The sequence below is a fragment of the Caloenas nicobarica genome, chromosome 1 (genome assembly GCF_036013445.1).
Source record: "Caloenas nicobarica isolate bCalNic1 chromosome 1, bCalNic1.hap1, whole genome shotgun sequence".
In the NCBI taxonomy this organism is placed as follows: domain Eukaryota; kingdom Metazoa; phylum Chordata; class Aves; order Columbiformes; family Columbidae; genus Caloenas; species Caloenas nicobarica.
Genome location: NC_088245.1, coordinates 190,039,964 through 190,057,265, shown reverse-complemented (window position 1 = coordinate 190,057,265; position 17,302 = coordinate 190,039,964). Strand labels below are relative to the sequence as shown.

General features: G+C 42.7%; 2 protein-coding genes across 8 annotated transcripts in view; one reads left to right on the top strand and one right to left on the bottom strand.

Moving 5' to 3' along the window:
* NBEA (neurobeachin) overlaps positions 1–17,302 on the top strand; it is a 490,542-nt gene that overhangs the window by 323,247 nt on the left and 149,993 nt on the right. For all 7 annotated transcript variants that reach the window (XM_065627071.1, XM_065627076.1, XM_065627075.1 and 4 more), the window contains one exon: positions 11,609–11,745. In XM_065627071.1, coding sequence (XP_065483143.1) covers positions 11,609–11,745 — 137 coding nt within the window. The remainder of the gene's footprint in view (positions 1–11,608; positions 11,746–17,302) is intronic.
* On the bottom strand, positions 13,778–15,591 carry MAB21L1 (mab-21 like 1). Its single transcript, XM_065653834.1, has one exon. The coding sequence runs from the start codon at positions 15,473–15,475 to the stop codon at positions 14,396–14,398; it is 1,080 nt and encodes a 359-aa protein (XP_065509906.1). The 5' UTR covers positions 15,476–15,591; the 3' UTR covers positions 13,778–14,395.

The window sequence follows — 17,302 nt, the reverse complement described above, 5'->3', positions numbered from 1 at the left end:
TGTAATGCTGCAATAGGGCTCTTAATACCTTTTCTCTTAAGAGCCTGAGAATGCAAATTAGCTAACAGTTTGTCTTCTGCTTAGTAGGTGTTTTTTTCAAAGTGAAAAATATGTGGATGTATTCTAATTTTGTAAGCAGGCATTCTCAAAGGAAAATATGTTTTAACAGACAATTAATTTCCTTTCTTCACACTTTTGTTTTGTTTTTAAAGCACTGATCTTGCACTAAAATAGGTCATAAATTTAAAAAGAAAAACAAACAACCTAGAATAAATGTTGAACCACTCAGGTTGTATGAATTTTACATTTTAGAAATACGTTCATATGTTCTGTTTTCTTTGTTGTGAAGTTGCAGTTGAATTGCTGAGGATAGTTTGTGCGCATCCCAGAGCAGAATTTGGCCTTAATGACATTTTTGAAAGATACATGTTCTGTAACTGGAGCACATTTCAGCTATTTTGTCATATGGCTGGTGGCAACAGCAAGTAGGCCCCAGCCAAGCAAAGTATCACTGACAAAGTCTTTTGCTACTCTCTGAAATGTAGTTTCTAGAAAGAAAAAAGGAAATAAAGATAGGAGGATATGAGGCTTCGGGTTATTTTAGGAAGATAAAAAGCTTTGGCTGGCATCTGTCTGGTTACTTGCATGGGCTCAATCAACTTCCTCACAAGCCACGGTGAATTACAGCCTCACAACAGTCTTGCAAGAATAAATATGTATTATTCATTCCATTATACAAGGAAATTGAGCAACTCATCCAAATAAACCCAAGGAAAGCCACTGACTGCCTTTAATGCATCTTAGTCTTAACGTATCTTAACCTTCAGTAGTGAACCTTCTCTTCTTCTTGGACATCTGTCTCTAGTTGGAAGGAAGCACCCCCCCCACAATGCAAACGTGCCAGGAAGGCTTGAGTAAGATGCAGCGTCCCAGCACTGCCCTGACTTTTAGCAACTGTCAACTTCAGTGTAGAAATATTTTTAGAAAGCAGCACTCCTACTGCTAAATAGGAGCTGATCTTCCATCTAAGCCCACATGGGTAGCAAGTTCACATTGGCTTGAGGACTAAATGCGATAAGCCAGACTTCTTGATAGTGTGCAGAGTGTATTGAGTTACTGCCCTGCACTAAGGAACATGCTGGGTCATGAGGATTTGACAGCTTGTATTATTATTAATGAGATATAAGACCTTTCACATCCAGGTCATCTGTTTGAAGTCCAGACAAGACTGGTGGTAACCAAACATTATCAACGTCTGTTTTGTGGCCTATGCAAAATAAGCCTTTTGTCTCATTTCAGACAAACTAACAGAAGTCATCACGATTTTGAGCAATTTCCAACTGAAAAAATGTTTGATGCTGTCATTAGAGGAAATTAGAGTAGTTCCAAAAGTTCTACTACATAGAGTTGCATTTAAAATTGTATAGCAGTACCAAAAAAAAAAAAAAAAAATAGCCCATAGGGAAATTTTCTATTCTGAGTTCTAACAAAGGACTCATTTACATTTCTGAAATTATTTTGAAGCCTTGCATAGGGTCAGATGCAGTAATAAAAACACTAGCACCTCAAGGAGCAGCATCTAAAACCACAAAAAGCCCATAAAGTAAGTATTTGGGATGGAAAACTGAAATAAAATTGACTCATCTTTATATATATAATATGCATTTATTATTTATATGTATACATATTTAGTTACAGTAATATTTCTTACGGCCAAAATCTGACACTGAATTTTCTTTACAAGAATTGACCAGTGTAGACAACCTCTGATAAACAAAGCTGTTTGCTACTTTTTCTTACCTAGTCTTGAGGAGTAATGGAGGGGCATATTTCTTGTTTTTTCTTCTGTTGCCAGCTCAAAAGGATTTTAAGGTATACAGGCTCTTTTTTTTGTTTGTGTTTTTGTTTGGGTTTTGTTGTTGTTGTTGTTGGTTTTTTTTTAATTGGAGTTAAACACTAGGTTTTCTTTATTAAAGAAAACAACAATAATTTGGGCCTTTACTGAGAAGGCAGATTTTTGAATTATTAGATCTTGCAGGGAAAAAAACCAACCAACCAACCAACCAAAACCAAACCAAAACCAAAACCAAAACCAAAATCATTTGTTTGGGACCAACCAGACAACATTTTGTTATGTTATCTTCTGTCAGAGTGAGGGGTTGAAAGAAAGGACCAAATAGCACATTCTGTTGTCTCCGGCACTGACCACAGCCTATCCAAGAGGTTTTGGAGGAGAGGAAAGGAATCATCATCATCCCTCTCAGCTCCTGGACAGCAAAGCAGGACAGTGGTTCTGAGAGTGGCCTCATCTTCCCTCTCCAACCCTTCTCCTCCCTCCCTGGTGTGTCCTCTCCTGTGAGGCTGGGAGAGTCCTGTGCCCATCACATGTTCTCCTTCTGCTTCAGTGGTTGCCATCCGTACACCAGTGGCTCTGAGTGGCATTGGCCATCTGTGGGAATCCAAGGGGGACAGAAAGCAGCAACCACAAGGAAAGCTCAGGAAGGACTGTCACAAACTATGCAGTGATGCTTCCTAATAATTCTTTCTCAGCCTCCAACACCTTGCACCTCTGAGGCTTCCAGAGTCAGAGGTAGTAGTTATTCTCTTTCTTTTTTTCCCATTTTCTCTCTCACTCTCTCATGAACTCTCTCTCACTATCTTTTTTCTCTGCATGGAGGTAGCTAAGGTACCTTAAGATTTTCCATGTTTTATACATTTTTCTTTAAGAAAGTACATATGTGTATGTGCACACAGAAATATATCAGTTAAATAACAAATATCAAAGTTTCATTAGAAAACATCCAAAAAAGTCTTAATATCTCCTACTTTTTCAAGCTTCTCAGTGGAAACTATTCACTGAATTCAGCATCACTCCTATGTCATTTTCTCCTCTCAAACTCAACTTTTCTTGCAAATTAGCATTCAGTATAGGAATGTCATTGCAGGGGGTTGCGTGTTTCAGGAAGGGACAGGAACATGGAAGAAGAGTGGTTCTTTTTCCCTTTTTATGGTAGACATGTAACCACACAAGCCTTGCACTTCCAAAAATGGAAATTAAATTCAACCAGATTTCCATAGTTTCTGCTGATTATATATTCAGGTTTCGATCCTCAGCTCGTAAGTATAGAAAAGAAAAATGTATTTGTATGAGTTTATTTTTGAGGATGGATTCAGGCATTAACTGAAAACAGTTATACTTTCGATATGTAGTTGGCTTTCACAATGAAAACAAACAAACGAAAAATCCCCACAGTTTCTATAACATACTATTTTTAGACATCTAAGTGCTTATTCTAATCATTTTTTCCACATTACTATCTAAAATAGCTTAATATTTTATAAGGTGGTTGTCAGTCACATATGACAGTTCTACTAAGCACAGCTTTTAAGACCTTTTCTCTTTGTACCTTATTATATCCCATTCTTAAGTCTGAGAATCTTTGACTTTTAAAATGGCAGCTGGATTTCCTGCTTTCCAGGCTTTAAAATTAAATCAATTCAAACTTTGTTGGTTTGTATTTATGGAAGGCTCCGAGAGTGCTTCCTGTGCACTTACTGTCCACTCTTACCAGTCTACTTAAATTTCTTTTTTTTTTTCCCTATATCTTGCAAAACCGTTTTTATCTGAAACTTCTAAGGCTGCAGAATTAGGCTACAGTGGAGCCTACAAGCGCACACTTGCCTAGTGCATAGGTCCGCAACTTCTCCCTTGTCCTGAAGTACCACAGCCCGGGTGGAACTCGTTAGCTGATCAAAGGTCAAGCTGGTGAGCTACCTAATATAGAGGAGAGAGACTGCAGAGAGACAGGTCTAGACGTAAGGAGCCAGACTCCACAGTTCTGCACCTTATTTCATCTTCACTACGTAATTGATTTCCATATGAAAATCCCTATTCTCCAAAATTCTTGTAAGACCCTATAGGGACAGACCTATGTAGATTAGTGGTAGGAGTGTATCCAGAACTCCTACTGACCTATGGACAGGATTTTTTGCTTTTTTTTGTTGTTTTGGCATTTGTGTTAAAGAAGCAAGCTAATAAGTCCGTCAAGAAGACCATTTGGTTAGTCTTGGTTTCATTGGCCAGAAGTTGTACCGGAGGCAGCCTCATCCAGTACATTGGATGGTCCTCTCTGGCAGCCTATTACACAAGTGCTTTTAGCTTAACTTCCTAAAGAAACGAGGTTTACGTGGGCATTGTCTGTCAGCCTCTATCTTTGTAACTTCTGAACCTGGAAACCTTTTTGAACAAACTTTAACACAGGAGTAGGGATTTCAGAAGCAATAAAATTCCTTCAGTGAAATCAGGTTATTATGGAAGAAAGCCTGCACGACAGAGCTGCCACATCAGTTCTCCTTTTAATAGGTACGAGAGAATCTATGTGGGAGTCTTCAGAAGTTCCGTAACTCTGGGAAAGCAAACATGCAATCAACCAGCAGACACAGTTGTACTCAAAAACATTCTTTATTCATTCTGGTGTTGTTTGGAGATACTCGTATTTTCAGAAAATTTTGAAGTTACAAATATTAAATCTTAGATAATTCTTCCAAATATACCTAGCAAATTATATGCTAATTCAACAGTTTAATTCTTTCTTCCCGCACACATATAGGAGTAGCTAACCAAATAAGTAAACTTTAAAATATCACGAGCTATCTGAACACAACACTTCACTACAGTCTCAAGAAGTATAAGGTTTACAGTTTATCCTGAAAAACTTTTCCAGAATGGAGATAAGAAGAAATGAAAGCTGAAGGCTCACATCCTTCACTTCATTTCCAATCAGCTGAGCTCTGTTGGCATGACAAGGTGCACAAGCTGGACTGTATAGGACACCCGTCAAGTCTGGTTCACTTAGACCTGCAACTGGGATTTGATCCCTCACGTTCCTGACTCCTTACGAGTTCCTGTGTCAGTGGGATACTGCTATAGCAAGATGCACCCAGCTTTCTCCTTTCTTCTTCCAATATTCATTATGCTTTTCTAAAATGTGTTTTTTCTGTTACTTTTTGATTAAATAGACAACTATAGTGGCTCTCTCAGAGAGAAAAACTATAACTTATGTGGGTGAAAAGAAATACCTTAAATTTTACCGGAAAATGAGGAGGAAGCTAGTGCGGGTCACAGTGCATTAGTGTAGTATACTGCCATCTGGATGCACTGCTTAACAATCAACTTCTTAGTTTCCAAACTAGCTTAAATTACTCAGTCCTTCCAAGGTATAGCTTCAGGCAGAGCTCACTGTATGAATCTAATTTTGAAGTGGCAAATGTATGCATTGCGGTAGTGAGGTCCCTATCCCAAATATTTAAGTTTCTAGCCAGCTGTAAATCATTAAGGGGAGTCTTGATTGTTATTAATACTTGGTCATCTGGCAGGTTGGCGCTTGAACACATCCTGGAACAATACTAAACCCACGTAAGCAGCTTGGAGCTTGAGCACAGTTCAGAGGTTCTCATGTATGCCACAGTACAAATCAGACTTTACCTGCAAAAGGAGGCGAAAGTTGATTTTCTCAGTTGCTTTAGGATGTTAGGCACACAGCTAATTGTTACATGGTAAGAAGATACCTAGGAAGATTGACTTTGGTACAGTTTTGAGTTTCTCTCTGCATATTCTGTAACCATTGTAACCATTTTATTAAGTGGTTGCTTTTTATTCCATTTTGAACAATATAAAGAGACACTTATTCCTAGGAATACTGCAAAACACATTTTCTCTCAGGAAGAAGTACTATTTTGTATTTTTCTTTCAATGTGACTAGGAAGGTATGGAATTCAAATAATAATTTACCTATGGAGGTGCATGTGTCAGTTAATTCAAATATTTGGAAAGTGTGTGTACATTTTAGAGAAAACTACTTTTTTCTTAAGCAATGCTATCTTTAACTATTTTCACAATCTCATGAAAAATATGCATTTATTTCTTAGTATTTTATTCACAGTTGTAATACTTAAGATTATTTTTATTTACATTCTCTTTTAAATCAAGCACATTTGTTTGCTGTTATGGCACCACCTAAGAGAATTGAGTTGCTGTAATTGTTTAGTTATTGTTGAAAAAGACCATTGTAGTTGATCTTTGATGTTAGCAGTAGTGTTACATGCTTTATAGAGGAAAGGGGGGAAAGTGGGGAAAATTTTGGATATCAGGGCCTATCCACACTGGCAATGACATTTAAACAAACGATAAAAATCAATCCCTCCCTCACAATATGAAACATATGATTGTGCAAGAGTAAAAAGCCAACAAAGTAAGCTTGGATATCTCCGAAAATGGGGGAAAGGAACTGGGGTTGTTATTCAGTGGGGGAGGAGAAAAACAAGATTATGGTCATGTTTAGACTTAGATTCTGGTTTCTGCAATCAAAAAGTTGTGCAAATTGTTCTCTTTATTGAAACTGTTGAAAGTGATACGTAAAGGGAGCTGTATATATACATTCTTATAAAAGACTTGGCTTTAGTGAAGGAGTTACTCCCTGTACCTGCTATAGTGGAGAACAAATTGGGGGCAAGCATCCTCATGTAAGTTCAATATATCTACTGCAGGAGTCTTTTGTAAGGGTAGTTTGGATCAGATTTATGACAACGATAGGAACGAAAAGTACTAAATTATATGAATTGTTTTTTAGGAAGCTTACCTTGTTTGCTAGTTATTTCCATGGCAATGCATGTATTATATTAATGATGTTAATTGGTTGAAATATTTTTCTGGCTACAGGGCTTTTCTCAAAGGCTTCTGGTGCCTATGCGTGTTTCTGCTTGTATGCTACGTGATTTAAATTACAAGAAACTGAAGTTTTGGTGTGCATGAGTGTGTGTTACGCATACGTGGTTTCAAGTATAAGGATTTGTAGTAATTTTAAATGCAAATTGGTGTCAGATGCACTTGGCTTCAGAGTTAAAGTGCTGAGGGAATTTCAGTTATCTTATTTCAGGTACATTGTAAGTGACTTTTAATAATTATTTTTACTATTTAAAATTCTTGTTTATTGTATCAAATTACAAATTGTAGTTTAGGCAAACTATTTTACATAGTGAAGTTATTAGTTTCAGCTAATCTGGTCTGTATTTTCTGTGTTAAACAGTATATGAAAAAAAGATTAAGGTATGTTTTTTCTTTTAAAATAGTGTCAGATAATTACCTGACACTATAGACCATTTTATCAGAATAATTACCTGTAGATTGTAAAATTAAATTGATCTAGACGATTGGATATGTTTTGAAAATATTTGTCCCAGATCATGTTTTTTAATCTATAAATAATCACCAAAAATTATTTTAAAAGTTAGGCTTACAAGTCTGCAGCAAGTAAATTGCTTGTTTTCATAATTCAGCAGATAAAAGCATATATCTTAACCTATTTAGGAGTAATTATGCCCAATCATCTTAGGAAATATACTTCCGGTGTAATTTTCAGGCTCATAAATGTAACACATTTTTAGCTCTTACAGTTAAAAATGACAGTTTATGAAAATGAAAATGTTGAAATAGCAGGTCAAAATACCACTCTTCTGGAGCTTTCCTTAAGAGGTGTAATTTTACTGGTATTGATTTAGCAGACAGCAAACTCTTTGACCTGATAGAACTTTTTCACTTGCATTGACTTTCTTTGCTTGAACTTGAAAAATGCGAGAGCTAAGATTCAAGAGCTAAATACGAGGACTGAAGTCTCCGTTTAACAGAAATTAACGGAGGGGAGGAGAGAGATTACATTCTGCGTTTGTTCACTGGGACCTCCTAATCCCACAGTCATTTACTTTTGGAAAGGAAATATTATTTTTAAAATGTATATGCGCGGTAGCGTTTATTTTAGAAATGTAAATCACATGTGCCGACCACAGGGATCAGGCAAAGCGGAAAATTCTCTATTTGAACAGATTACAAGACCTGTGGATCTGCAGTGATCCCTGGTCTGGTTTTAAGGCCAGAACTTCTTTGTGAGGTCGCTGCCCCTCCGCTGTGGGCCGCCCCGATCGCTTCAGAGAGGTTGGGAACGGGTAACGAAATGATCCTTAAGAAGAGATGCTCTTCCTTAAAGTCCCGTCATCTGACAAGCGCTCTGGACGCGTGTCCCCTCCACAAACCCCAGGCTGTTGGGTGAAGCGGGGCAGCCACAGGTTGGCTTTTCCCCCGGGGCTGGAAGGGAAGCGCTCTCCGCGTTGCCGGCGGCTCTGGACGGGGGCGGGGAGCGCCCGGCAGCATCCCCGGGTGCCGCTGCCGTCCGGAGCCCCGGGCAGCGGAGCCCCGGGCAGCGGAGCCCCGGCCGCGGGCAGAGCCGCCGCACTTCGCTACTCGGTGGCCACAGCCGCGCTGGGAATGAATCTTTACATCCCTTGCAAAAGCGCAGCTCGCCGCCGCCGCAGAGGGGCCGGCGTGAGGCTGGTAGCCGGAGCTCGAAATCTTCCCCGCATGCGAATGAGCCCATCCCGGCAGCTCTTGGCTCAGGTGTGCCCGGCTTTTGTTTCATTAGACTATCAATTGGGTTTGGGAAGGGGACTCAAAGCTTCCCGATAGCTCGGTGCCATATGGAAAATCTGCAGTATTTAGATTATGCTCTATGTAAACATTTTAATATCGGATCCTTAAAATCCAGAGACTATCCCAAAGGGGATTAAAACATAATCCTCTCTCTCTATAGCTGTAGTGGATTAATTTCGTATTCTCTCAGTGGCTGGCTTGCTCCCTGAAGGCTACAACAAAAAGACTCAGTGCTCCTTAAACATGCTGTGGAATTGGAAGTTGTAATTGGAGATTTCCAAAGGACAAGTGTAAAAATGACACACTGTTAATACCGAATTTTTTTTTTCATTTTGTGCTTTCAGGAGAAAAAAAAAATCTGTGAAGATTTTTGTAACTTAGTTTGAACACCTCACATCATTTGACCACTGTTTATTATGCTTCTGCTGCTTTTTTTAGCAGAAAAAAAAAGGCAAATGTTCAAGCATTTTCTCATCTGGAAAGTAAAATAACGCTCATTCTGTCATATTTTAATACCTCTGGCATGTTTACCTTGCAACAAATCTAAGGTTATCATTTGAGCAGGACACAGGGCAGATGCCAAGATACCGGTCTGGGAGTTAGGAGCCTTTTATCGGGAAGAGAAGGAGGAAGCCAGAAATCCCCGGTCGCCTCTGCATTCAATAATGGGCTAAGAAGTGAATGTCCCCTTTCCCTCCACATCCACCACCCCTGCCTTTGCAGCTCTGCCCCCTCCTCCAGGACGTGAGTGCATTTCGCTAGCACACTCGCCAAGCCGGGGTGCACCTATTGTCTTCTCCTGGATGTGAGATTATAGGGTTTGGCCTTTTGACCATTAAATAGCGGTGGCTTTATTTTTATTTTAGCCACACAACACCAGGGAAAAGAGGTAATTGGATTAAATTGATGGTCTTCCTTCTGGGATTTAGCAAAGCTCGCAAACGCCTCCTTAACGTGATAGAATATCGGGTCATTTCCAGGACGCATCTTCCGAAGGCGCTTTTCTTTCTCGCACAAAGGCCCGGGAGCCCGTCACCCTGCGCCGGGCCGAGCGACGGCTCCCGGCCGCGCTGCGGCGAAGGGCTGGGACACGGCTGGAGAGGGCAAGTGCTTCTGCAGGACAGGGAGCCGCTGTCTGCCCAGACCCCCCTTCTGTAAACACAAAGCAAGGGGGCCTGGGGAATAGAAACCCAAATCCACTTGTAATCGTACAAGAGAATCGGGCATAATTACTTGAGCAACCTTGATGAAGATTGATGAGGCTTTAAAGCGGCGTTTCGGATCGATCCCCCTGCCCTCTGGAGCCTGCAGCCGGGCTTTCCCGGCTCGGCTCGGCTCCTTCCTCACCGCGAAGGGAGGGAGAGAAGATGGAGGCGAGACGGGGAGAGCAGCAAAGCAAGCCCGACGCATGTGATTCCGATCAGCTGACTAGGGTCAAGAGGCTACCCCGGTTTATTAGGAGATGGAAAACAATAAAATGAAAGAAAATAGAGTTTGTATCAATATTATCCAGCCTGCCACGCTGGGCTGCTGAAAGCTGTCACTGAAACTGTGCGGTTTAGCTTCCCCTTGTACACACAGTAATCTGTGCCTTCCCTTTTATTTATTTTGCAGCATAAATGACAAAACATTGTGCAATACGGTCTCGAATTGGGTGTTACAGTAAAGTAAAACATTAACAACATGACAGTTAGATGCGCCGATACAGGATTAATTTAGGCTAAGTGGGTAATTTGAAGTGTTTCTTGCAAGATCTGGTAGTAAAGTGTGTGTGCAGTGCTGGGGGAGGAGGAAGGGTTTGCATCCACGCCTGTTAGCCCTGGTGCGAACTGCAGCCCAGGGTTTGCTTCGGCCACGCCAGGCCCTGCCTTCGTCCCCAGAGAGACGAGTGGCTGGGGACGGCAGCTGAAAACGTACACAGGCACACTCTGCCATCTGAGCAAGGTCTTCCTTCGTGCATAGAAAATTTGAACTGCACAAAACAACCAAATCCTTTTTTAGCGTTCGCTGAAATGATCAGTTTGCTAGTTTCTAAAAGATGCATCAAGTCAGATGTGGTACCCAGTTTCTCAGCATTGAGAGTTTTTTTAATTTGTATGTCAGATGTGTGTTTGTGCATGTGTGTGGATGTGTGTGTTTATAGACGTGCATACAACTTACCCTACATACTTTAGTGGTTAAATCTAGGAAAGTGTTTTATATTTAATCTTTTAATTAGAGCAAGCGAGCTTCCTAAACACCGACGCGGTCAGCTTTAAGAGTAGATTGCATTTGTATTGAAGATAAGATGGTGAAAAAGCGATCCTCTGTTGTTTGTTGCATTAAAGTACAAGTTTTTTCCTGAATCAAAACCTAACAATTTGTGCCGAGAAGGCTGCCTTTTATAATAGGTTTTCTCCATCCCTTCTCTTCAGTGCCCGCGCAAGCATCTTGTTAAGGAACATATTTGAGCGAAATATTGTTACAATAATATTTAAAGGATTAAGTGACAGCAAGTTGAAATAAAAACGATCTTGCCGTAAATATATTTTACGATGCTAGACTTTGTGTGCGTGTGGTATTGAAGTAGGTAATATATATATATGTATATATATAAAATCTTTCGCGATACTTTCGGAGTTGAGGTCTGGACGCAGGGTGAAAAGCGATGTCCCCAGGCTTGGCAGGGTCGGTGTGGCGGGCAGGGGCTGCGGCAGCTCTGCCGCCCGCCCGGCCCAGCCCGGCGGCTGCAGGTCCGGCCGCCGCGGGGACCCCTCGCTGCTAAATGTCGAAACTGCGTGGAACGAGTCGCCGCTATCGCACATAAACAGCGATAGTGTTAACGAGGAGCAAAAGGGCATGAAAAGAGAAGGGACCTACTTCTAAGAGGCAGCTATTTCTCACTCTAACCTCTCTGAATTTCGCTGCCGGCTGATTTATCTCGCAACCCCGGAGCTCGCACACTCGCTTCTGTCCTGACTGCGGAGTTCAAAGCGCTGACCGCGGGCAGGAGGGGAATAAACACGGCGGTTTACAAACAGTTTATTAGGGGGCTCGCCGGGCGCTCGTTTGGCGGAGGGAAGGGGAAGGGCCACCGGGGATGGGCCGGCCGGGCGCCTCCAACCTGACGCCGCTGCCCTTGCCTTGCAGGCCCCGTGGTCCTCAGCACGCCGGCACAGCTCATCGCCCCCGTGGTGGTGGCCAAGGGGACGCTCTCCATCACCACCACGGAAATCTACTTCGAGGTGGACGAGGATGACCAGGCCTTCAAGAAGATCGACCCCAAGGTGAGTGCGGCGGGCGGGCCGCCACGGTCCCGTCTCCGGTCCGGTCCCCAGTCCCGTCCCACGTGGGCCGGAGCCGCCCCCTCCATCCAAACTCCGCTCCCGTCTACCGCCTCTCGCTGCGTTTTGTTGTTTTTTTAAAAAAACCCTATCTATTAATGATGTTAAATCCTCTATTACGGCAGCGTGCGCGCTTTCCAACAGCCTTTCGCTCGGTGCCTTTGTATGAACGTGGTCAGATTTAGGAGTTAAGCCAATTGCTCTGAAATCCCTGGAGGGAGCAGCATTCCCAGCCCGCAGCCTTCCCGAGACACAGCGGAGGGTTTTACCCCTTCCGAGCATATCGGGGAATCCCGTTATTTCAAGAACGTTAGTTTCCATGTAAGAAAACGCTGCTCATTTGAGTAAACAGTGTTGAAGTGCAAGTTACTGCTTATTTTCTGAGGAAAAAAAAAAAGGGGGGGGGGGAGGGGGAATAGACATATACACAAGTCTTGATTCCTGGGAAAGCTATGTTATTTCTGAAATCATTTACTACTACCAATTCCTCAGCGCCGCCCCACTCTCCCCCCCCCCCGCTCCCCTCCTCCCGAAACCCTCCATCCCAGCGCACCAGAGCAGGAGTGCGTGACTTGAGCAGAAACCTTGCGTGGCTTCAGCCCCGCGGGAGCGGAGCGGGGGCTGCCACCGGGGCCGGGGGGGGCATGCGGAAGGGACGTGTGTTACCAGGCATTCCTCTCGCCTGCATCCCTTTTTATTCTTATCGCTGTTGCTTTATTTCTTTGTTATTGCGCTGGAAAAATGTTAGAAGAGAAAAAGAGGGAAGGTACTTTTACAAAGACCTTAATAATTTCCGAGAAAAATGCTAGCGACCTCATCAGAACATGTTTGTAATAAGGTGATTTCTCTTTGACGAATAATTTCTCAAACTCGGAACTTTCTTCGCAATGCTGAGGGAAAAAAAAAAAGATTCTGTCAGAATCTCTGGGTAGTATAACGGTTTCGTTAAAGTGCGCCCACTGGAAATAGTTGCTAGTGCGTGTTACACAGGCGATCGGCCTCTTTCAGCACTTGTTGACTGTTAGGATACTAAAGAAAATCCGCATTGTTATTTTGCGTTTTGCTCTTAAAGCCACTTTAGGGAAATGCATAGTGAGAAGGACCAGACGTCGCAGTATGGGTAGGCAAGCTTGGATCGCTTGCAGTTTTGCAGACACGTACATATTATTCCCTCTGAATGCCCTGGGAGCGCAAGGGCTTGATTTCTGGGAGTGCAACTGGCGATCTTATCACATTCATAACGGATTTGTACGTCAGAAGTAATATGGTTGTTCACTTTATTGGTGCCGGCTTGAATGTTTAACCTATAAATTTTATTTTGTTCTTTATTACTGCTTGCGCCAAAATGCTAGTTTTAACTGGCTTACTGCTTACTCGCTAAACAGACTGCTTCAGGGATATGTTGTGTTTCCCCAGCTTTGTTCAAAGTCGAGCAGAAACACATCACTGCCATATAATAAACCTTTCGAAAATACATTTCTATTCTGATGGCTGAAAAAAAGTGTTACTAACTTAATAACTACATCGGTGTCTGACAGTTGCCGATGGTCATCTGGAGCTAAATTCTAATGTGTTTGTAGCACAAATATTTCCCCGTTCTACAAAACTATTCAAAATGCAAAATAAGGCGGCTGCCCTTAAGTTTTCTGCTTTACAGGGTTTAAGCAGCTGTCAACAGAAAGGCAAAATTCACAAAACATAGCTGACTCTTTTTTCAAGTAGAAAACTTGATCTGGTATTGAAACACTTACCCATATGCATTTTACTTCATTTATTAGCTTGTAATTAAATAAATCAGCAACAGAAATTAAAATCTAAATCACAAAAGGTAATTATCCAGTGTATTTCAAGTGCATTTTCAAATATATAATTCCAATATTCAAGCGTTATTATATAAGCAGAATCCAAATTTCTTTTGAATATATTTAAATAACATTTCAAGTATATTTATGGAATGTTAGAAATAGAACAAGCAATATATATGAAACGAAAAATGTAAACTTGGTAAGTTCAGACACTTCAAAAGACAATTAACAAAATCACCATGATAAAATCTACCTTTTTAAATGGTATCTTCTCTTTAGCAGAAAATGTCCTTGAAGTATCCAAAATGGCAATTTAACTTCTGTTCACCAAATCACAAAACACCAACATCCACAATTTCAAAGACAATGTGAGATCACAATATTTGATACAAATTAAAAGGTACATTAGGGTTTGTTCAGGTGGCATATCCAAATAGCTTTTACTCACAGAGGGTTTACATAAAAATACCGGGTTTTGTTATAATCCGTTGGTACCGTTTCTAGGCAGAATGGTCACAATCATGTTAAATTACGGCCAGCTGTGCTTTCCGGGTAACATTTTTTTTCCTTCCTTTTTATTTTTTTTTTTTTCGCGGGGAACCGCAAAACTGTGACGAAGAGGAACGATACTTGCTGTTCTATTTGCTTTTCTTTGTGAAGAGCCTAAGCTATATTCCTTTTTAAAAGATAATATTATTTGCATCGTCAAGTGGAAATATTTGACTTTCTGAACAGGCAGCTTAAACTTCATGGGGATTTCTCGGTCAGGCCGGTTTTATAGTTACCCTCTAAAGTTTCTCCAAACTTTTCGGGTTGGTGAGTATTTCCCTAGCCAGTCGCCACGTTTGTTTGGCCGCGTTTTCCAGGGCCGAGTGAGGTTTGCCCTGAAAGAGGTCTAAGTTGGGCAAGAAGTAATGCGGGCACCTCCTGCACTGCAGGCAGGAGATGAGCTGCAGTAAAATCCCGTTGAGCCGGTCCCCCAGGCACGACTCGTCCCAGTCCGATTCGCGAGGATGCTTTTCGCATTCGTATGAAACCAGAGTCTTCATGTGATAATTATTCAGGGGCTGGCCCGGCAGCTCCAGGTGACGGTCCCGTAAGGTTTTGAGGATAGAGAGGCATTTCTTCCTGCAGCCGCCCATCTGCAGTCTGTTCTCGGCTTCCGCGAACTGCAGCACCCAAGCATCGCTCTCGGCCGAGCTCTGCTTGCCGGCCAGAGAGTGGCACTCCTTGGATAAGAGGTTGAAACCTTCCGCCTTGACCTCCGCCACCCGGTTGGGTCCCGGCCAGGGGATGTGGGGGAGCGGCCAGTGGGCAGCACTCCGCGGCCAGATCCCCGTGCATTTGAACGCCGGAGTGATCTGCACGACGTACCTATCCCTGATTCTCAGCTTCACTTCGCTGGTGTCCGCCACCATCTTTACCACGTCTCTGTAACTGCACTTATCCACGGCTTGAGCCACCAGAGTCTGAAATCTGGACCGGATTTTGCGAGCGGAGAGGTAGCCAGACGCCGTGATGAACTCCACCCAGAGGGACATACTCCTCTTGCGCCCGTCGCTTAACTTTAACACAGCGCAGCCCGGCAAGGAGCCGTCGTCCACGAAGTTGAAAACCCCCATTTGGTTCAGGTACAGCACGACTTCAAACTCCGTGGGGGAGATGACTTCCAGCCCCTCGTAGCGATTGTCCATCTCGTTCAAGGAGCTGATGAAGCGAGGCTCCTGCACCTCCACCTCCTTCAGCACGTCCGACACCACTTTGCAGACTTCTCGGATCGTTTTCGCGATGGCAGCTTTCCTGGCTTGGCATTTCTCGTTGTAGTATTTATTCAGATGATACACCAGCTTGGCCTGGGCCGCGATCATGTTGGGGCAGAGATCCGGATTGTATACCGGAGTCTCGCAATAGGCTGTGGGATCCAATGCGGCAGCTAAGGCTGGAGCCAACTTCAGAGGAGAAACAGGCTGCTGCACTCTGAAATGTAACGAATGTTTTTTCAAAATGCGCTGGGGCTGCTGCTCCTCAGATGCTCTCTTCCTGCTTTTTTAGATCAGCCGTCTTGAAGTGTGTGTGGCGGGGGGGGGCGGGGAGGGGGGGGCGGGCGGGGGACTGGAGGGGGCGATATTTTTCCTCCCCCTTTTTTTAAAGGGTCCGTGAGTGAGAGGAAAGCATCGAGAGCTGCACCTTCCCCAGCAGCAAGAAAAACAAAAGTTGCACTGAGACACAGCGAGGCTTCCAGTAGTCAAAATAATAAAACCTCTTCGTATTTATTTATGTTTTCCCGTAGTAATCACTGTGTGTGTGCAAGGTGGTTAATCAGATGGTGGAAAAAATTGCCGTGTGTGTGTGTGTGTATATGTCAGAAGAAGCTGGCTGTTGGTTTGTATAAGAGCCCAGATGCACTCGTGTGGAAATTATAAAGGCAGGGCCAGGCAGGCGGGCGGCCAATCGCCACTGGGCTCGTCACTGCAGCCTCTTTCAGCTCAAACCCGGCTAATTAATCCCTCTCTTGGAGATAGATATGTATACACACACACACACGCAGGCACGTATAGAAAGGTAGAAGGTTACTGGCAGAAAAAACCGCCCCGATCATCTGTACGCTCGGAAATCAAGAGAAATCGCTCTCCTTTGGGTGTAACTTGGAGGGTATTGACGTTTCGAAAGGACTTGGCAAAACTGTGCCGCTCCGCACTGAATCCCTGCGTGCCTTCCCACGGCCCAGACGGGACTGCAGGTGTATTAATGGGCATCCATCAACTGGCGAGCCACAGACCAGGCTCGCTCTGGCAGGACTAGGGGCGTAAATTCATTAACTCACACTTGGCCTCACATCACGCTGTCCTTTCCTCCTGATAGTTGTATGTAATGGCAATCGAGGAGTTGTTTGGTGGTTTGGGGTTTTTTTGTGGTGTTTTTTTTTTTTTTGTTTTTTTTTTGTTTTTTTGTTTTTTTTTTTCTCATGAACCAGCTAGTGAACAAGGCAGCAGATTCACGGCAATTTTAGTGTCCTTTGGAATAAAATATTACGCAGAAGTCCACTATTTGTATTGTTTTAAAAGATCTTCTGACGGGCTATAATCGATTTTGAGGTCTAATGCATTTCGGCATTGTCTCTGCCTTGCTTTTTGTGTTTGTACCTTATGACGGGAGAATCAATCGCTAAACGTATCTGTCAGGTCTTTTTCACGTTCCCTCCAGATATCAAGTAGGAGATATGAACGGTAAATCTCATTTGCCAGTTCTTAGCTTCGTTTTTATATTCCGTCTAGCGCTTCAATATGTTGTGAAGAGTGGATGTTCAGCTGGTTTTTTTTTGAAAATAGATAAAGTATCTATTAATTTCAAACCTGGACGGTTTCTCGTATAGCGAGCTCTGCTAGCAAGCTGCGTTTAGTAAATGTGCACACGGGAGGCATGCTAGCGACCGCAAACATGCTGGCATGCTACTAATCTGACAGTTTGGGGCTTCGTGTGTGTGATGTGTAATTAGCAAATTTCTCCTCCGGTACCTTAAGTCTTAGTAATCAGGACTTTTATTTACAAATAAGCTGGAATGGCAAACTCTTCTGCTTTGCCGCCTGTGTTTCACTTCAAGAGAACCATGAATTTTATTTTCTTAAAAAAAAAAAAAAGCTTTCAGTCACTTGGAATCTTTAATGTACTGCTAGATTACTAATTCTTAAAGTAAC

What these genes read in the sequence shown, in the direction of transcription:
- MAB21L1 (XM_065653834.1), bottom strand. Translation starts at nt 15,475, where the DNA reads ATGATCGCGGCCCAGGCCAAGCTGGTGTATCATCTGAATAAATACTAC.